This window comes from Oncorhynchus kisutch, linkage group LG13 (assembly GCF_002021735.2).
Source record: "Oncorhynchus kisutch isolate 150728-3 linkage group LG13, Okis_V2, whole genome shotgun sequence".
NCBI classification, from domain to species: Eukaryota; Metazoa; Chordata; class Actinopteri; order Salmoniformes; family Salmonidae; genus Oncorhynchus; species Oncorhynchus kisutch.
Window position 1 is genome coordinate 74,224,610 of NC_034186.2, and position 22,202 is coordinate 74,246,811.

At 41.0% G+C, this 22,202-nt stretch overlaps 2 protein-coding genes across 3 annotated transcripts; one reads left to right on the plus strand and one right to left on the minus strand.

Moving 5' to 3' along the window:
- Positions 1-2,775: 2,775 nt before the first annotated feature.
- Positions 2,776-7,936, plus strand: LOC109885334 (glutamate-rich WD repeat-containing protein 1). Its single transcript, XM_020477183.2, has 7 exons — positions 2,776-3,025; positions 3,243-3,360; positions 3,558-3,723; positions 3,878-4,088; positions 4,377-4,522; positions 4,713-4,904; positions 7,206-7,936. Exons 1-7 carry the CDS (start codon positions 2,812-2,814, stop codon positions 7,512-7,514), a joined length of 1,356 nt encoding a protein of 451 aa, XP_020332772.1. The 5' UTR covers positions 2,776-2,811; the 3' UTR covers positions 7,515-7,936.
- A 5,525-nt stretch (positions 7,937-13,461) lies between these two features.
- On the minus strand, positions 13,462-18,327 carry LOC109885333 (uncharacterized). 2 transcript variants are annotated; one of them, XM_020477182.2, is made up of 3 exons: positions 18,005-18,313; positions 16,977-17,028; positions 13,462-16,758 (listed from the first exon to the last, which is right to left on the minus strand). In XM_020477182.2, exon 3 carries the CDS (start codon positions 16,751-16,753, stop codon positions 15,782-15,784), a length of 972 nt encoding a protein of 323 aa, XP_020332771.1. In that variant the 5' UTR covers positions 16,754-16,758; positions 16,977-17,028; positions 18,005-18,313; the 3' UTR covers positions 13,462-15,781. The 2 variants fall into 2 exon arrangements, with proteins under 2 accessions (XP_020332771.1, XP_020332770.1); XM_020477181.2 differs by lacking the exon at positions 16,977-17,028 and having other exon boundaries at positions 18,005-18,327.
- Between the last annotated feature and the right edge of the window lie 3,875 nt (positions 18,328-22,202).

Sequence of the window (22,202 nt, forward strand, 5' to 3'; positions counted from 1 at the left end):
ATCTCTTGGCTCCACAATGTCTGTGTGCCAGTCAATGTGTCTCTGTGATCTTGTCAAGATAGGGTGGATTTGATATATGCCTGTTGATATGAGGATTTGTTTAGGTTCTGAGTTTGAGAAAATAACATAGTTTAGGAGACGAAGCTGAACGATAAATTATGGCCAATGCTGTCTGGCTATGTGTGTCTTTGCTATAAAGGATCTCAGTTGCAATGTGTAAGGGACTCTCAGAGAATTCATTTATAGACACTGAATTGATCTGAGAGTCACCGGGTTGTGATGGAGCTCATATTTTTAAAGATGGACTTTGTGATAACTCTGACTTGTGTGTGGTTTGCTCTCATGATTTGGTAAATACAGGAAATTTCCACGACACACGTGAAACAGATCAGGGTGTGACAGTGTCATTCTCTGCTCAGCTTCCTGACTGATTCCTGTGAGTAACACACTGACTGAACAGTTGCAGTTGCATAGCTGAAGAAAGAAGCTGTTGGGAAAGCACTTTGGATGGAATGTAGCTTCACAACTCAATTATAGGGGCTCTTCTCACACAAACACAAATCGCTCATGCCCATGCATGCACGCACCCTGACCCACCCAGACATGCACATGCACATACACACTTTAGACAGAACACTTGCAAAATATTTGATACAAAAGGAAGGAGCCCCTTTTTTCCTGCTTAAGACAGAACTCCCATTAAACTCCGCCAGGTGCTTTCTTTGCACAAAAACTTTAAAAAGCAAGGCTCGGAGACTGACAACTATACCCCTAAGGCATGTCTCACTTCCTTTTGTAAATGTAGAGGCAGCAGAATGAGCATCAGCCTTTCTGAGAAACTATGATAAACCTCTGCAGACACAGTTGAGAGAGAGAGACAGAGAGAGAGAGGATGTTGCACAACATCAAAACAGACAGTGAGAGTCAAACAAACAGATGCACACAGATAATGTTTGCTGTCCTGTTATGAGGAGAGGACAACCACAGAGAGGACAGAGAGAGAGTTTTCAGTTATTCGTTCTGTTTTAATGAACTGTTTCATAGCCCCGGGTGTTATAACATATAACAACCACATAAGACAGCAAAAATACACATTTACGAAAAATAAGTTCTGTGGTAAATACAGGCTTAGGAGATTTGATACGTTTTGTTCTATGAGGTAATCTTCATCAGTTAACGGCACTTTTTGTGAATTTTGAAGCATTTATGTAATCAAAAATGCACTTCAAGCACATAAAAGACTTCATAATTCATAAAGGTCGTGTTAACTGACTGATATCTCATAGAACAAAAAGTATAAGATCTCTGATCTTCAAAGCTTGTGTTAACCTTATTTTCGGCATTTATTACAAAACCTTATCCTTTCCCCAACCATAGTACATCATTTATGCAGCAGCATAAAATACATTTTTGGACTCACTGTTATGCTGTGCTCACTTGAACAGGAAGGTGGCACGGGGGTCCTTCTTGTGGGCAAATCTTGTCTGGCATTCTCTGGATTTATGGTTCTTTCAAGACAACTGGGAACTCAGAAAAAAACAAGGTTGAATCAGGACGTCAGTGATCTTCAGGTCGGAGCTCCCGACTTGGAATTGCGAGTTGGATGACCGTTCAAAACGTATTTTCCCAGTCGGAGATTGTTTATTTTCCAGAGTTCCCAGTTGCCTTGAACTCACTAAAGTCTGAGTTTTCCCAGTTCCGAGTTTCCAGTTGTTTTGAACACGGCAGAAGTCATTCTGGATTGACAGCATGGACAATGTATTTAGCCTTTTCTGGCCTATTGTGTTGCGTGTGAATGTTTATCCGTTTAAGTTTGGAAAAGAGACTCTTAAACCCAGACTTGGACTACACACCCTCTCCAACGAATAGAAGGCTAGTGATTGCTTTGCAACACTTGCAGTTAGCCACTGATTCCTTCCAAACCACTCATTGTTGAATTTGCGATTTCCAACTTCCTGTGTAATGTTTATGTCCAATGGCCGATGAGCACCGATATGTTTTTTCTATAATTTCTCTTCATATGACAAGAATTGAAAAGGATTTGCCAGTAGACTGCTTGTCTAGCTTGCTAGCTAAGATTTTTTAAAGTATGATGTTGATTTTTAAAGTATGATCAGTCCAATCAAAGCTGCGGTAGATATAACGTGATTTGACGTCATTTTATCTGTGACCAAGGACCTTGAGCCTTCTTGGATGGGCACTTTTGTAATGTAAATTTATGGCACCACCCAAGGGGCTTGAACTTTCTAGCTCTACCTGTAGCTTTTGTGATGATGTAGTGTCCCTATGAGTGACAGAACGCAAATCATGGCACAACTAGAGAAGATGACCAACTCCTACACTCTGGCTGCCCCTCCACCACACAAAGCACTAAGCTATGCTGAAACACCTGCATTTCTGATCTGCCTTACTCAAGAAAGCAAAAAAGAGACCATGTTTGTATTATTTTTTACACTGTTTGCAAACTGATATGTGACACGTAGTAATGACAAAATAACATGCAAAACATGGGAACAAATATTTCAGCTAAACAGGTGGGGCTCAAAAACCCACCTGCCTTGAATGTTCGCTTTACATTTTGTAATACTTTTTGTTTATCCATAAGATTACAGTAATTCCTTCCTTGGTTAGATGCTTTTAGAATTAGTGGACTTTACTGGCAGTAGCAAGGGTCAGGAAAAATTCCAGGCTGTCTGCCAAAGAGGTCAGGAATAGAGGGGGCACATCAGCTGAATTATCGCAAATGAGCGAGCGAGAGACAAACCACGTGATCAATCCACCGGAAGTAAGCTAAGCCTGGCCCCTCTCAAAATGTCGGCGCCCGGAGAAGACACGCTTCCGAATGAAGATGGAGAGATGGAAGAAATGGAAGGGGGTGGCAGCGACGAAGACGAAATGGAAGAAGAGGGAAAGGATGGAGAACAGGAAACTCAAGTTTATGTCCCCGGAAAACAGCCTCTCCAACCCGGAGAGGAGCTCGAGATGGACCGGTCGGCTTACCGCATGTACCACGAGTGTCAGACAGGTTGGTCCAACAGTTAACTAGCTAATAGAGTTATTTTATTGCCCATCAAACAAATTAATTAGAATGTTTTGAACTTACAATGTCACGAACTGTTATTTCAAATGTATTGGATAGCTTGTTTGCTAACGTTATAGCATTAGTTTGTAATTCACCAAAGATTGATCTAGATGGGCACTTGCTGATTGTTTTGCTTTGTCACCATATACCCCCGCCCCAGGTGCTCCTTGCCTGAGCTTCGACGTGTTGAGAGATGCGAATGGAGACGGCAGGGAACAGTATCCCCTCTCTATGCTGCTCTGTGCAGGCACACAGGCTGACGCTGCCCTCAGCAACAGGTAGCTGTCACACCACCGATCCATAACAATGACACTCAGCATACACTCAGACTGCCTTCCTATTGGGAGGCTGATGTGAAGGGATCCCCAAATACTTACATTGAATATACTTTTTGCACACCCCGCTATTGGTAGTCCTTCATTGCCCAGGCCTCATTGACTTATCCTACCATACCTTTTCTCCTCCTTCCTCTAAGACTGCTTCTCATACGCATGCACAACCTCCACGGTACTACAGAGAAAGTGAAGGAGGGGGACGAGAGCAGTGATGGAGAGAGTGATGAAGAGGATGATGATGAAGATAAGAAGCCACAGATGGAGTTGGCCATGATGCCTCACTACGGAGGGATCAACAGAGTCCGAGTGAGTTTAACTGTTCTCATTGTCTGAGAGTATCTGAATATCTCTTGCACCTTCAGTTTGTTCTTCTGTACATGCGCCCTGATTGGACTGTGTGTGATGTGAGGCAGCAGTGGTTTGAAAGGCTCAACATTAACGCTGTCTATTTTTCCACCAGGTGACCCATCGTGGAGATCAGTCATTGGCTGCTGTCTGGTCAGAGAAAGGTCAGGTGGAGATATTTGACCTCCGATCCCAGATGGAAGCCGTCCACAGTTCAGCTGCCATGTCAACCTTTGTTAAACAGCAGAAGGAAGCCACGCCCCTCTTCAGTTTCTCGGGTCACATGAGTGAGGGCTTTGCCATTGATTGGTCGCCCAAAGTACCCGGTGAGTCGGTCCATTGCCACTTTTGATGTTTTGGTACGTCTAAAGCAGAGTGCATATTCCTCACCATCCGCTGTGTAGTTACTGTTCTATGTATAAGGGGACGTCTACTATGTTGGCTTCCAGCCAAAATTTATGAGAATGACTGGCTCAATCTAATTACCTTGATGATGAATTAGATTTTTTTTGTACAGGACTAGTCTTAATGTGTTTCTGGGAAACTGTCCCTAAATAAATGTGAATACAAGAGTAGAATAATAAGCTCATTTATTAGTATGTTTTGTCTAAAAGGTCGGCTGGTCAGTGGCGACTGCAAAAAGAACATCCATGTGTGGGAACCACAGGAGGGAGGGACTTCCTGGCAGATCGACCAACGGCCTTTCAGTTCTCACACCAAGTCCGTGGAGGACTTGCAGTGGTCACCCACAGAAGCCACGGTATGATGGGAGAAGCAGTGGGATGTTAGGCTGAGTGACAATATCAGTAGATGTAAAGAAACTTTACTTTTTTAATGTCAGAAGAAGCAGACATGAAATGAGGTCAGTTGCAGAATTATAGCTAAAACTGCAACTTTCTGTCTCATTGTCCTCTTTTTCTCCCTCCTCCCTCTTTCATCCTACCCCCAAGGTTTTTGCGTCCTGCTCTGTGGATCAGTCCATCCGGGTCTGGGACACCAGAGCCCCGCCCAACTCCATGCTATGTGCCAAGGAGGCACACTCCTCAGACGTCAACGTCATCAGTTGGAACAGGACTGAACCATTCCTCCTGTCCGGCGGGGACGACGGACTTCTGAAAGTTTGGGACTTGAGGCAGTTCCAGGTAAGAACTGCAGTAGGGTTAATTTGCCCAAAGACTTAGACATTAGTCTAAGGTTGGGATTTAGGGAGGGTCAGCTGATCCTACGGTACCAACCAGGGCAAGTTTATTTTGGGAAACTGAAGGCTAAGTTTTTCGTTAGAACCTTCGTAGGAGTATCATTACATCTCAGAGCTGTTTCCCAAAACCATCATTGCTAAAGCTGCACTTGAAAACATTTGTTATTTAGCATTTAAAGGCAGAGACCATACAGGTGCATTAAAGCTGGGACTGAGAGACTGTAAAATAGCTGCTTTCTCTAGGCCATCAGACTGTTTAAATAGTCACCATTAGTGTTGCACATTTTGGGGAATATTTAGAGGTGGAAATTTTCTGTGGGAATTAACAGAAATTCATATTAATACCATTTAAATGTAGATGTTTTTTTGCATTGGATATACACTACCGTTCAAAAGTTTGGGGTCACTTAGAAATGTCCTTGTTGATGCTGGCCTTCTAGGCAGAGTTGCAAATAAAAATCCATATCTCAGACTGGCCAATAAAAATAAAATATTAAGATGGGCAAAAGAACAGACACTGGATTTGCTTGACCTTCACTTGAACTCTGTTGAGCTCTGCATCCAGCAAATGAGTAGATAAAGCATGTCTGGTTGGAAGGGTGTATGCTGGGCAAAGAACATTCAGAAATCTCTTCCAAGACACATTGCCTGTGAGCATCAGAGAGGAACCAGTTTCATACACAGCTCGATCAAGACATTCATCAGCATTTCTCTGACTACGTTCCTCCATTGAGTCAAAAAAACAAAAGATTCCAGGAGGACCATGAGCTGTTGCTATCGGTAAGGTGTCTGATTCATCATTTTCACCTCGAATAGAAGTAGAGTGACTTTTGTCAACGGTTGCTTGTTGTGAGCGCTGAGAGAACTTTATGTACTTGGCCAGATGATTCTGCATCTTTGTTGCATTCTTCACATATGATTTGGCACAGTATTTGCAAATGTACACAGCTTTTTCTTCTTCATTAGCTGCAACTTTAAATAGCATTTCTGGGTTGAACAGGAATACCAGGATGGTTGCAATTTTCTCAAAGGTATTTTTAAAGATTTTCTGGAAAATATTGAACCCATAAAAAGTAATAGGAGGATGGCAAATACCGTAAATGCCATCTTTGCATCATTATTGCACCATCTGGGTTGGTTTGTTTGGGTTTAAAATGGCTGCAGTCCCAACACTCTTAACAGATTGTCACTGCACGCCACTGCTGCTGAACAATCACACACTGCCATCAATCTCTACCTGTGTTTTCTGTGCATTGGACAATAATTAAATACATTTTTATTGGTCACATACACATGGTTAGCAGATGTTAATGCAAGTGTAGTGAAATGCTTTTACTTCTAGTTCCCACCGTGCAGTAATATCTAACAATTTCACAACAACTACCTTATGCACACACAAGTGTAAAGGAATGAGTAAGAATATGTAAGTATAAATATATGGATGGCCGTGCGGCATAGGCAAGATGCAGTAGATGGTATAGAGTACAGTATATACATATGAGATGAGTAATGTAGGGTATGTAAACATTATATAAAGTGACTTGTAACACATTTATTACATCCAATTTTTTATTATTAAAGTGGCTTGAGATTTGAGTCAGTATGTTGGCAGCTGCCACTCAATGTTAGTGATGGCTGTTTAACAGTCTGGTGGCCTTGAGATGGAAGCTGTTTTTCAGTCTCTCCGTCCCAGCTTTGATGCACCTGTACTGACCTCGCCTTCTGGATGATAGCAAGGTGAACAGGCAGTGGCTTGGGTGGTTGTTGTCCTTGATTATCTTTTTGGCCTTCCTGTGACATCGGGTGCTGTAGGTGTCCTGGAGGGCAGGTAGTTTGCACCTGGTGATGAGTTGTATGTTAAGTCCTCTTGTCTCCCCCGCCCCTTCTCTACACCCATGGTAATCCTGTCCTTTCCTGTATGATGGCATTTCAAGATGTGGGTGGAATGTAGAGGAAAGTTGGCTCCCACACACTGACCCTCATTTTATTTTATTTATTTTTAGCTTCGAGCTTTAGAGATTTGATATTACTCTGATGTGCTGGAGGAGCACCAAATCAACAGTGGTTACATGGTCTGACTCGTATTGCGCTTTATAACCCTTAACTTGGGAGGTCGCCCATGGGACTGGTCTGGGGTCAGTGTGTGGGAGCAAACTATTAGTGCAGTTATTCTAAACCAGAATGCTCACAACAGAAGTGAGGAGAGATTATGCTAAACTGTAATATTATCTACCTGTGCTTTCAGTCGGGCCGGCCGGTGGCTAACTTCAAGCAGCACAGCGCACCAGTGACATCAGTAGAATGGAACCCTGTGGACTCCAGCGTGTTTGCCGCCTCTGGAGCGGACGACGTGGTCAGCCAATGGGACCTATCGGTAGAGTCATGTGATGTTGGTGCGAGGGCAGAGGGGGTGAAGGACCTGCCCCCCCAGCTGCTGTTCCTGCACCAGGGTCAGACAGAGGTCAAGGAAATCCACTGGCACCCGCAGATACCTGGAGTGATGGTCTCTACTGCTCTGTCAGGCTTCAACGTGTTCAGGACAATCTCTGTATAGGTGTGTGTGTGTGTGTGTGAGTGAGAGGGTCTAAGTGTGTGTGCCTGTGTTTTTTTTATTTCTCAGTCCCCTCACTGCTCTGTTGGCATGCATTTACCATGTACTGTGCATGTATGTTATTCCTTCTGGCCTTCACAAGTAGCATGTGTACCAACATGTTCAAAGTAAAACACTTTACCAAATTACTGTTTTGGTGTATATTTTTTCTCAACCCAACAAAATGCCTGTTGATTGACATGAAGGAATGAGATCATGAGTTAGTCATTTCCATTGATGTACACACCCCTATGTCTTTATTTCTAGAGTGATGCTAATATTACATTTTGCTTTTAGATCAAAAGGGTTTAGTACAGTGTCACCTTTTATTTGAGGGTATTTGTATATTCAGCTGTGGAAAAAATGAAGAGACTACTGCAAAATTATCAGTTTCTCTGGTTTTACTATTTATAGGTATGTGTTTGGGTAAAAAAAAAAAAGTTTTATTCTATAATCTTCTGACAACATTTCTCCCAAATTCCAAATAAATATATAATTTAGAGCATTTATTTGCAGAAATGACAACTGGTCAAAATAACAAAAAGATGCAGTGTTGTCAGACCTTGAATAATGCAAAGAAAACAAGTTCGTAATCATTTTTAAACACCATACTAATGTTTTAATTTAGGAATATTTGGTGGAATAACCCTGAATTTAAATCACAGCTTTTATGTGTCTTGGCATGCTCTCCACCAGTCATTGATGTTGGGTGACTTTATTCCACTCCTGGCGCAAACATTCAAGCAGCTTGTCTTGTGACTGTCCATCTTCCTCTTGATCACATTCTTGATCTGGTGGTCCTCCATCCACACCTTGATTGACCTGGCTGTGTGGCATGGAGCATCGTCCTGCTGGAAAAACCAATCCTCAGAAACCATTCCTCGCATCACCGATCCTCCACCAAGTTTCACAGTGGATGCTAGACCATGAGAGGCCTACAAGCCACAGTGTCTCGCACCCACTGAAATTTGGTGGAGGATCGGTGATGATCTGAGGGTGGTTCAGCAAGGCTGGAATCGGGCAGATTTGTCTTAGTGAAGGACGCAGAAATCAAGCCACGTACAAGGTTGTCCTGGAAGAAAGCTTGCTTCCTTCTGCTCTGACAATGTTCCCCAACTCTGAGGATTGTTTTTTCCAGCAGGACAATGCTCCATGCCACACAGCCAGGTCAATCAAGGTGTGGATGGAGGACCACCAGATCAAGACCCTGTCATGGCCAGCCCAATCTCCAGACATGAACCCCATTGAAAACCTCTGGAATGTGATCAAGAGGAAGATGGATGGTCACAAGCCATCAAACAAAGCCGAGCTGCTTGAATTTTTGTGTCAAGAGTGGCATAAAGTCACCCAACATTAATGTGAAAGTCTGGTGGCTAGCATGCCAAGATGCATGAAAGCTGTGATTGAAAATCAGGGTTATTCCACCAAATATTGATTTAACTCTTCCTAAGTTAAAACATTAGAATTGTGTTTAAAAATTAATAAGTGACAATATTTGTATTTTGGGAGAAATGTTGTCAGTAGTTTATAGAATAAAACAAAAATGCTCATTTTATTCAAACACATACCTATAAATAGTGACACTGATCATTTTGCAGTGGTCTCTTAATTTTTTCCAGAGCTGTATATGCACACAGTGGTCTTGTCCAAATACCCATACTAGCATACTACATACTTAAACTCCATGCTATTCACTCACCGTTGCATTCTATTTAGCATGTACCGTTTAGTAAAAAGTATGCAGTATGCCACAGCGGCAACGCAGTAGCGGCTCCTGATTGGCTGAGTAGGTGGGGCGGGGCAGAATGTGGGTGGATTTTTTTCCAAATTCAACAGACATGCATTACATTAACCAGCCTGATAATAGTTCATTTCCAATTCGATTCATTTCTCTAAACTCTGAATAAAATAGGAATTGAGTTATAGGCCTACTCAGGCTGGTTATAGGAAGACTATCACATTTGACCTACACTGTAGTAGACCATATAGCTCATCTATCCTATTTAAGGACTGAAGACAAACTCATTTGGTTCCATTTCAACAAAGTGCTGTAACATATAGTAATGAAATCAAACTGCCTAGTAGTACACACAAACGTTTAAAATGTTCAAATCAAAGGGCTATTGCACATAAAACGTGTACAGTCGGGTGCATGCAAATTCACAACTGCTGGACAGCACCATAAACTGAAGTTGGGCTGAGGCTTGATCCATTAATGAAATAGATACAAAAATAATCCATATGTTCAAATCAAAAGGCATCAATAACACAGCCACATACCAAGTCCCTGGTGCCTACACATTCACAAATCAAAAGGCCTGATTAATATGGCATCAATAACACAGCCACATACCAAGACCCTGGTGCCTACACATTCACAAATCAAAAGGCCTGATTAATATGGCATCAATAACACAGCCACATACCAAGTCCCTGGTGCCTACACATTCACAAATCAAAAGGCCTGATTAATATGGCATCAATAACACAGCCACATACCAAGTCCCTGGTGCCTACACATTCACAAATCAAAAGGCCTGATTAATATGGCATCAATAACACAGCCACATACCAAGACCCTGGTGCCTACACATTCACAAATCAAAAGGCCTGATTAATATGGCATCAATAACACAGCCACATACCAAGTCCCTGGTGCCTACACATTCACAAATCAAAAGGCCTGATTAATATGGCATCAATAACACAGCCACATACCAAGTCCCTGGTGCCTACACATTCACAAATCAAAAGGCCTGATTAATATGGCATCAATAACACAGCCACATACCAAGTCCCTGGTGCCTACACATTCACAAATCAAAAGGCCTGATTAATATGGCATCAATAACACAGCCACATACCAAGTCCCTGGTGCCTACACATTCACAAATCAAAAGGCCTGATTAATATGGCATCAATAACACAGCCACATACCAAGTCCCTGGTGCCTACACATTCACAAATCAAAAGGCCTGATTAATATGGCATCAATAACACAGCCACATACCAAGTCCCTGGTGCCTACACATTCACAAATCAAAAGATGGTTTAGTATTTAAAAGCTCCGACGAAAGCCAAGAGAACAAGAAACACTTTTCAATTAGAAAACATAAATCCACGTAGTTTTTAAGGAGAAAAAAGACTAGTCTACGATGCGATACTCGTGATCATTGTAAGAACAAAAAGGGCATTTGAACACCACCGCAAACAACCTGGTCTCAGAGCATTTTGTAGTATTCTGTATTTAAAGCAGATACACTCCATTTAGAACGATGTTACGTTTCGTATAGTATGTATTAATTTTTGGATGTCCATTACACATTTCATAGCTTACGAATTTGCAAAACGTATGATATGTTACGAATTCTAGCTAGGTGGCTAATATTAGCTGGGATGGGCGTTCGGGTTAACAGAAGGGTTACATAACATGCTAAGTAGTTGCAATGTAGCTCAAAAGTAGTTGAAAAGTTACTAGACGTTCACGTTATACGCCAACCCATCCTATCCACACGACCAACCACCCTCCTTTTGTTTTGCCTGAAGTAACCATCTGTCTTATGTAACCATACCAGACGTAGCATATACTAAATGGAGTGTCCTGGATTTATATACAGAATCATATGAAATGTTCTACGACCAGGTTTCCGCAGAAGCTTGCTATTGGGTATCTTCTAAATTAATAATAGCCTAGTTTTGTTGTTTGTCACTCGCAGCCCACCTCTTCCAATGCATTGTGGAAAAGTGTGCATCGAATTCTACTATATGGAGCGCCAAAATTAGCATAACATCCTGGCATTTAAACCATACACGATTTAAGAAAATGCACATATTATAAAACGTTATATTGTCGCATAATCAGAATGCGTCATGCTGGACTGCATGGTTTCGCATTTGTGACTAATAATCATCCTTATTGATTATCAGCTGTTGTCAAAGCCGAAATGAATTTGACATCTGCACATTTAAAGTATACTCGATTTTTGAAACGTCACATACTGTAAAAAAAATAAAATAATGCATACTCAAACATCTTATTACTAGTTGTGGAAAAAGTACCCAATAGCCATACTTGAGTAAAAGTAAAGATACCTTAATAGAAAATGACTCAAGTAAAAGTGAAAGTCACACAGTAAAATACTACTTGAGTAAAAGTCTAAAAGTATTTGATTTTAAATATACTTAAGTATCAAAGGTAAATGTAATTGCTAAAATGTACTTAAGAATCGAAAATAAAAGTAAAAGTATAAATAATTTCAAATGTCTTATATTAAGTAAAACAGATGGTACCATTTTATTTTTTTATTTACTGATAGCCAGAGGCACACTCCAACACTCAACAGACAACATTTACAAACCAAGCATTTGCGTTTAGTGAGTCCGCCAGATCAGAGGTAGTAGGATGACCAGGGATGTTCTCTTGATAAGTGTTTGAATTCGATCATTTTATTGTCCTGTCCAAGCATTCAACATGTAACGAGATGTAACAACAACAAAACATGTAACAAACATATAAATAGTAAAGTACAGATACCCCAAAAAACTACTTTAAAGTATTTTTACTTAAGTACTTTAGACCACTGCCTATTAGGACACAAGTATGAGCATTCTGACATGACCACTAACTACATCAAGCTTGTGACTACAAACTTCTTGGATGCATAGACCCTTTTCCAGTACACGACACACTGACATCATGCACAGATGCGAGCTACTCTTGGCGGCAGTAAGAAAGCCATTGCCATCTGCCCATTCGACATACCCTAGATTTACGTTTTTATTACTTACAAACAAACTAACTTTTTGGGGTTCTCATACGCTTACAATTATGTTTTGATTCTTGCTTGAACAGTCGTTAAGATAATATTTGGGTTGGGATTTTTGCAAAATAACTAATTTTGGATGAAGCAGTTATCAAGAATGCTTACGCTCGTTGAGATAGGCTGTAGCAAAAGCTAGCCGAAATATCAATTTTACTGGTTGAAGTATAATGCAGTGGATTTGCGATGATGACACAAACATTATATTAAGAAGGACATTCATACGAGCCTTAAAATCCAATCATAATCCAAAAGTAGTGTGAAAGGCACTCATAAACTACATGTAAATAGGCGTTTGTTTTTGCTGGTGTTCGATAAGAACTCCCCCTTGTTCTGCCACCAACTTGCACAGCTTGCGCACAGCGCACTCATGCGGCAATATTTGTAAACACAGCTTGTTTTGGTTGTGTTTCAGATTATGTTTCTCCAATAGGAAGTGAATGGTGAATAATGTACTGTCATTTGAGACACTTTTATCGTAAGTTAAGGTGTGTTTGTGAACACCTACATGAATAAGAATGCTACCATGATTATAGATAATCATAAATTATGTGTGAATGGTGAGTGAGAAAGTTAGAGGGATGAAGATCATACCCCCACCAAAAAAATGCTCATATCCCCCATTATTGGTAATGGTGACAGGTTTGCATGCTTTGTTGGAGCCTAACTTTCACACTCATTATTCATGAATGATTTTTCTTAATCATGGTATTATCAGGATTGATTTAGAAGTGTTCAGAAACATTGTATCTACTCACTTAGAAAATGGCTCAAGTCATCATTCAGTTTCTATTGGGCAAAACAAACGGCAATGCTTGACATCTACAAATGGGGGGGAGACTAGATCTATAAAGTGCTTTAGTTTCTAAACAGTAAAATACCCTCAAATAAAAAGGTGACGTTCTGTCCTGTCATCTCATATGAAACATCTATCTCATATCCAAAATGCTGGAGAATATAGCCACATTTTAAAGGTTGGCATCTCTGTCCAAATACAGATGTAGTAGAGTGTATTATCGCATTAATATTCCTGCCATCTTTCCACATAAGTTAAAGAGTACACTGACACAAGGAAACACTTTGCTGAAACATTACGCTGTAAAGAAATATGTTTATTGAAGTAACCAGCATATCCAAGAGGATCCATCACGAGATAAAGAACATGTCCAGAGACAATTCTTTCCAGACCCCCTCCTCTTCTCCCTACAGCATTACTTGTAAGGGGAAAGGGGGATAGTCAGTTGTGCACCTGAATGCATATAACTGAAATGTGTCTTCCGCATTTAACCCAACCCCCTTGTACAATGTTGGTCCAAAAGAAGCATTAAATATAAGGTCATATATGCTTTGCAACTGAAATTCAAAACATGAGATGAAGCACATCAATTTCAGAGATTGTCAGTGGTTGTTAAAAACAAAACTAAGAACTTTTGTAATTGACTACACAGGCTAAATGCATTCAAATAAAAATAGGCCTACATTGGATGTAATTTAGGTCAGAAAAATTCTGACTTGAGAAATTAAATATTGGAATGTGAACAGTTCAGTTTTAAAAAAAATAGGAATGATAGATTTATGTCATGAAAACACCATAGATATTAAAGCTCTAAATAAGAGGACATTTTTAAAATGAGGTATCCATAAACAGAGTAGGGTTGTTCCATGAAATGAGTTGCTTTTGCATCCTTTGATATTTTAAGTAGAAATTGTGCACCAATATTGGATTTAAAAGCCTGTTATATTAAAATTAAGTAGACCACATGGATAATTCTATAAATCCGATTTTTTTTTATGAATATAATTCAGCATTGACATGTCCCTCTGTGCACCGACTTCTCAGAAGATTTTAATCCACTTCACCCAAAAATGGTAAAACCCTAGTTATTCTGTTGCTTATTCTGAGTCATTTCTGAAGATAATTTTTTATTTCTTAAGTTTAGTGATTCATTAAGGTAATTATTTTTTACAAATATTTTTAAAAAATAAGGAAAAGTCACTCATTTTAAGGTCAACCCTGTTACGTGAACTGAACTTGTCTTAATATCGTAAAACTATTCATTATTTTTTCAAATAAACTAATAGTCAAATCATAGTGTAAATGCAGGTGAGCTGGTTCTACTCTTTTTGGCCATTTTCTGGTGTTTTGTGGTGAAAAATTGAGTGGGTCGAGCTTTAACTCGTCAACCCTGCTACAGGCTAATAATGTTTAACTTAATAAAATGTTTTGAACCTTGCATTCAATTGCCCCTCCCTGTTGCACGCAACAAGCTTCCATTCCCCCTGTCACAAGGTGATTTATGGCTGATTTAAGATGAAATCATTAACCCTGTTACAGTCAACACTTACTTTATTTGGCAGTTATAGTATATTGAGATGCAAAAACATGTTTTATTAAGTTGAAAATGTGCTCATCATTACAGAATGTTAAAATTAGGTGAAATATATATATTTTTTAACCAAGTTACACTACCTTAAAAGGACTAATTTCGTGGAACAACCCAGTGGCATTTAACAATAAAATCACTCAGGAAAAAAAAAACACTTTCCATGCATTAGGTGGAGAAACAGGTGGCAAAGAAATCTATATTTGTCCTAAAAAGGCTAATTCATTTAGTTTGTTTCTAAAGAGCATTAAGATGCAATGCAAAACAAACAACAAAGCAATTGGCTCTGAGCAATACATGATATGAAAATACAACATAAAGAAGGAAGACAATGGCTATGGTGAGTTAAAGCACAGGGATATGAACAACGACTCCCTTTCAGGCACCTTCAGCATAAGATACTAGTCTTTCTGTATCATATGCGCTTTCTCTTAAGAAACACCTTTGACCTGGTAAAAACTAAAACATGTTAGTTAAAACATTTCAATTTGCCTTAATCATTGTCATTTAAGCACTGATTTAACAGTAAAGCTTCCAGTTTCTTGAAATGAATTAAAGTGCTGCAAACTAGGCTATTTATTCCCTTAAAACCTGCTTGGCCTAAAACAATACTAGGCTATTCTTTGTATTTTCAATTGAGACATAATAAATTGAAGTAGTGTCTGTTAAAAATGTAGCATTTCAAATCTGATGTGAATACATAGGTGGCTATTTCATAGGTCAAATATTTCTGTCCATCAATTGGAGCTTATAAGATTGATTCAATGAAAACGGATTCCTGTAGTAACTGTTTACTAACTGCATGTCTATGACTGAGGATCCAAAGGAGTAATTTGGTCCCAAAAACATTTCAACAGAGACTCTTCAAATATCCAGTTCTTCTGAAATACTTAGCTTTGGTTAAACCTCCCTTTTGAATGATAATTTGCAGAACAATGCATAGAGGAAGTAAACTGTACATAGTTCACAACCAATGAGGAACCATTTTATCCTCTCATTGATTGACGTAAGATGCCCCATAGCACTCTTATAGGCCGATTTCATCATCAAACTCATCTTCAAATGTGTAGCCCCGTCCATTGTCTCCCCCTTCCTCCTCCTCCTCCTCCTCCTCGGAATCAGTCTCTGAGTGACAGTTGTCAACCCTCCTCCTGTCCAATGGGGTGACACCCTCATACCCTGAGCTGTGTGAGGAGGCGGGACTGGAAGGTGAATCCACCTTGTGGTTGGTGGGCTGTACCTCTATTCCCACGATTGGCAAGCTGATGACGTTGTTCCCTCTCTCTCGATCTTCCTCGGTGGGACTCACATACTCTTCCTCAACATCTAACCCCTGACCTTCCTCCTCTGACGCTTGGCGAATGATCTCCTCTCGTTTGTCGCTGAATCTCACCTTCGGCCTCTGGCCTTTGGCCTTGATCCCTCCAGTCCCCTCTATTATCTTTCCTTGTCCCACCTCATCTCCCTCGATCTCTAAAAGCTTCTTCTCATTCAGCTCGTTCCTTATGCTGACAGACTGATCCTCTGCCGCCATTTTAAAATTCTCCACTTCAACGACAAGACTTTTGCTTGGACTGGAGACGTCTTCCTCATTAGCGCGAGTCCTAGTCCAGTCAGAGTTCAGCCCCAGTCCATCCATCACCCCCAGCACGTCACCCATGATGGATGGGCCCAGGTCGAAATCCATATCGAGTGTGAAAGACGACGCCGACTCAGAATGCTGAAGCTCACTGTTCAGTGGGCTTCCGAAGCCATCCGTGACATCATCAGTGTGGTTAAGTGGCGTCTCGGAATCAACGGGCGCCATTGAGTCGTTTGTTGCCGTGGCACCCGGAGACCCAGGGTCAGAGCTGGGGCCGACGGTAGCCAGGAAGGAGGTGTCACCGAAAGCATCTCCTCCCCTCCCGATGTGCATGGTGTGGCGGAAGTCCCCCAGCGGAGCTGAGATCATGGTGGGGTCCAGGCGAGGCGCCTTGTGGGCTGACTTGTGGAGTGGCATGACAGCTGAGAGAGGGAGAAAGAATTATGGAGAAAGGAGGCAAGAGGGAAAGAGAAGATGGGGTACAGAGGGAGAGAAAAAATGAAAGAGTGACAGAAATAAAGAAAGAGGCCAGAGACGGGAAGGAAAGAAAACCAGTTGGGTGAGACAACACATCAAGCAGAAACACTTCTATGCATCAGAAAACAAAATGGCAGACTAAATTAAACTACTAACAACCTACCTTGATGTTCTTACTTTGACGTGATCTATTTATGCGGACACTGAGCCAAGTTCTGTCAGTGTGAGACAAATATCAACTCAATAAACCTATTTAGAAGACACATAACAGAAATAAAATACCTTCACAAAAAGGTATTTTGCCAGTATATAAACCTACAGTGAACAGAGAAGTCCATTCTAGACTGTCAACATAGATAACAGAGAGAAAGTGAATATGAGGGGCCTGAGCCAAGCTGTCACTGAGGGGCCATTTCCCTTGATTAGTGTCACTGTAGGGGAGACTTCTATGGTCTTATATACAGTGACCTGTCATGACAGGCCTACATGAAAACATTGATGTTGTGCAAGAGAGTGTGAGAAACCAACGAGTCGTTTGGCATTGATATTTATGCCAAGGCCATGCTGGGACTTGCAAGTGAAACATACTCCTGCTTGGATTCCTTCCCTCGGGGTAGGGGACTTTAAAGCCATAGACAAACACTATATAGGGAAATACTAAAAGCAATTACAATGATTCACTATTGCATTGAATTGAAAACTATATTGAAACTGGACTCAACCCGGTGTTACTGAGCTTTTAAAAACAATGAGGTAGCCTACATTTAAAAAGCAGTCTGACATTACTGTCATTAGTTTACTATTTACCAATAACTTCCATCAGAGGATGAAACAGTAAGCGGTTGAAAGTTAATTAGTCCCTATGTGCGTCCCCTTATCCTTGCAGGTGATATGCCTAATCAAAGCAAAATCAACAACTCCTCATAAAACTGATCGCTTTTATGCGGCAAGGCAGGCTACATTATGTCAAACTTACTGCCAGCCATAGCTCGGGACCCCATTTCAACAAATAATAATGTCCGCTTATTGAACTCTAAAACGTATCATATAGATTGCCCAGGAGTACTAGTCTATGGAAGGCCATAATGAGTGATGTCGATGGGGAGGGAGGAAAGGGGACAAAACTTGCGCTCCGCCGATCAAGTTTCTGAGGGGAGTGTTTCCAAAGCAGAAAAAGTATGGAAAACTTACTTTGATTACGCTCGTGTTTCTCTTCCTCCCGCCTCACTATCCCTCTTTTCATCGGGCTTTTCTTCTTTATCCTTTATTCTGGCTTCTTCTCGCTCTTTCCCAGCGTCGTTCGTCCCTTTCTAATATTTCTTTTTCTAAGGGATTGGCAAGGAAGTGACGCGATATTTTATTAGGGAGTGTTTTATGGAGGGAGAATGACGGGGTCTAGGGTCCACATCAAGTGCACACAGGATCAAACAATCAACAACTAAATGTTTTTGATACAAGGTTTCAAGTATGTAGCATAAGGGGCTCCCGAGTGACGCAGCTGTCTAAGGCACTACATCTCAGTGCAAGAGGCGTCACTACTGTAACCTGGTTCGAATCCAGGCTGTATCACATGCGGCCGTGATTGGGAGTCCCAGCGTCGTCCGGGCTTGGCCGGCGTGGGCCGTAATTGTAAATAAGAATTTGTTCTTAACTGACTTGCTTAGTTAAATAAAATACAAATAATTAAGCTACATTAATGAGAGATCTTCTCTCTCACTCCTTCAGCCAACTCCCTTAAAGCTGAGGGTTGGTGTCATTCCTTTACATGATAGAAACTTAGCTAATTACTATGGGTGTAAGAAATTGGCTACAATTCCTCCCTTTTCGGGAATGCTGTCAGGCAAGTCGTCATACTCAACCACTGAGCAGCACAACATGCTTTGTCCTACAGCGCACTGCCTGTGGTGTTTAACACTCAGTTCCTCTTCGCTAATTTTGGTCAGTCCCGCTATTATCCTTCTTGAAAGGGGACTTTGAGGAAATCCTGGATCTAGGTAATCAGAATGCTGACCGCTGCTGTAGGAAGACCTTCCGCTTGTTGTGGGACAAGAGAAACTATCTCTGAGCTGCCTCCCCATTCAGCGCCATCTCATACTTCAGGGAATCACAGAATGGTGAGGCATGGAAGTGACTCACTGTTTTGTGGGATATCGTCACCCAAGGTTTACGTAGCTGTGGGAGGACGTGTCCAACGGTTAAATTGAATGGCACACCGTGGGAATAGAATTCAATCAGGGGAGGGGTGTCTTCTACTACTGTGAGGATTGAAAATATGCTTGGCCTATCATGAGGGTGTCTGTGTATGTTAAAAGCAAAATTTTGCAACATATGATGTGACTAGCGGAAAGGCTGTGGCTGGCCTTGAGGTATAGGCAGTTATCATGAGTTGTGGGAGACACGTACAACACGTAGGCAGTTAAACAGACTGTATTTAGTTAGAACTCAAACTTAGCAGTAACAAGAACCAGATGTGAGATAACTAGGGGATGAGCGCATAGATATTCTACCCAGCAACAACTACACCTGCCAATGGGAGCGCCCGGGGGCTGGGACCAGTTGGGGCGCCAACAGTCAACATAGATTGAGTAAATTTAAACCACACTTGATCTCTACTCTGACAGGCCAGCTCAGAAGCAGGAACTACTACTGTCAGAGTATTTAAAGAAGATATCTTTAAGGTGTTGGCCAGTTCTCTGTTTGCCCTGCGTGGTGTTACAGCGGACGTGTATATATGAAAATTGTATTTCGTACGTGTATATATGAAAATTGTATTTCGTAACCGGCCGCGACCGGGAGGTCCGTTGTCCGGGTTAGGGAGGGCTTGGTAGGTAGGGATGTCTTGTCTCATCGCGCACCAGCGACTCCTGTGGCGGGCCGGTTGCAGTGCGCGCTAGCCAAGGTTGCCAGGTGCACGGTGTACCCTCCGATACATTGGTGCAGCTGGCTTCCGGGTTGGATGCGCGCTGTGTTAAGAAGCAGTACGGCTGGTCGGAGGACGCATGACTTTCAACCTTCGTCTCTCCCAAGCCCGTACGGGAGTTGTAGCGATGAGACAAGATAGTAGCTACTACAACAATTGGATACCACGAAATTGGGGAGAAAAAGGGGTAATTTTTTATTATTAAATTAAAATAAAAAAAGTCCCAAATACAACCCCTGGATGAACCAGTAGACTAACAGAAACCAGTGAAGGTGCTTGTGGTCACACTGATGAGTGCCTATGGGAATGTTTATTTTTTTAAATTTAAAATGTATTTTACTTCATTTAAATATTAATATAGGATACTGCATCTAAGTCCTTGCTCTCTGTCTCTCTGTAAGATATCCTCCTTTGCTGACCATTTGTGTGCGTGTGTGTGTATGAGTGCGTGCATGTGTTTTGCGAAGACACTGCCTAGGGTTGTGAGTCTATGAAAAGACATACATCCTGAATTAGTGTGTGTTTATTACGCCATATTACTCACCTCTCCCGGGCTCTATTCTGTTTGCCAAACATCACCTCAGAAATAGAATAGAGCCAGGTGGGAAATCAGAATCTGCTCAGTAATAAAAATATATAATTATTTGCTCTTATCTGACAGAAGTTGGACTTCTGTCTCGGGTGACATGACCTAGCCATTAGCCGAATAATGTTTAAAATGAAAGCCATGGGATTAGTGGCCCATATAAACTTCTTTTTTTTTTTTGTGTCTGCTGTTCAGTTCAATGCCACAAGAGGACGCTATTAATCTTTTATAGTGCTTGATTCCACCCGATTGTATTTTCTACTATCACTGTAAATCAACTATTAAGGTTCATGAGTCAATGCATTTAAGACACTACAACATAGTATCAATATGTCTGATAAAACAGTGTTGGTTACGCATCAGTCATAATTTTTCTATGTCTGTCCTTACATTGTTCATGTATGGCTCCGTAGACGGGCTCATCGCTATTAAGACACCGACGTCTTGCTCCCAGACAAATTAAACAACTTCTTTGCTCGCTTTGAGGACAATACAGTGCCAGGGACACAGCCCGCTACCAAAACATGGGGGCTCTCCTTCACCGCAGCCAACGTGAGTAAAACATTTAAACGTGTTAAACCTCGCAAGACTGCCGGCCCAGATAGCATCCCTAGCAGATAGCATCCACCAGCTGGCTGGTGTGTTTACGGACATATTCAATCAATCCCTATCCCAGTCTGCTGTTCCCACATGCTTCAAGAGGGCCACCATTGTTCCTGTTCCCAAGAAAGCTAAGGTAACTGAGATAAACGACTATCGCCCCGGAGCACTCACTTCCTTCATCATGAAGTGCTTCGAGAGACTAGTCAAGGATCATATCACCTCCACCCTACCTGACACCCTAGACCCACTCCAATTTGCTTACCACCCCAATAGATCCACAGACGACGCAATCACACTGCACACTGCCCTAACCCATTTGGACAAGAGGAATACCTATGTAAGAATGCTGTTCATTGATTACAGGGGACAAGATTAATATGAAATGAATGGCGAGTTCCTAACGAGTTTGGGAAGCTAAGCTAGAGCTCTGTGAGACATTCGCAGCGATGGGGGTAGACGTTTTCATCAAGAGAGACCTTTAGAAAATATGCACATTTTCTCTAACACTAAACATATAAATATGCATTTCACAGTTACAAGGAAGGTGGAATCTTATAGTAAGTAGTTTTATAACTTGATTATTCTGTATTTAGAAAGCATATAAGCCTTCTTCATACAGTTTTGTTGAATAGGAAATACATCACATAAAATATGTAATATGTTTATCATATTTGTACTGTGTTCTTGAGCTCAAAAGTGACTACACCTCAGCAATTTACAGCTATTTTAACCAGAAAGGTGAGATTTAAATATATCTTTGAATATGCAGAACTACTAGTTATTGTTTATGGCCCTCTCATGATAAATAATTACTTTTGGGGCTTACATAACTTTTTCTGATTGATTTAGTTACATTTAACTGGTTAAAGTCATGTTCTCAAAACGTTCTGAGAACATTAAGAAACAACGATCTTCTGTGGGAATTTGTACTTCAGCATAAGGTTTTGTGCAGGTTTCCTCATGTTCTTAGAACATTAAGAAAACGTTAAAACCACAAAAACCACAAGAAAACATTTGTAACGTTCAAAGAAAGTTCTAAGAATATTATTTAAAAAGAACGGAAGTGAACATTTAGCCTGTTCTGTGAACTTACATTTTTAGTTTGCAGGGAGGTTCTGAGAATGTTTTACTATGGTTCCCTGGAAGTTTTCGTAGGAGGTTTTATTAACATTCTGAGAATGTAAATTAGAGGCTATTTGGATGTTTTTGAAGAACATTAAAACTTTCACAGATTTTCTTTTTCATAGGGCAACCAACTCATCATCAGCATCTGGCTCCAA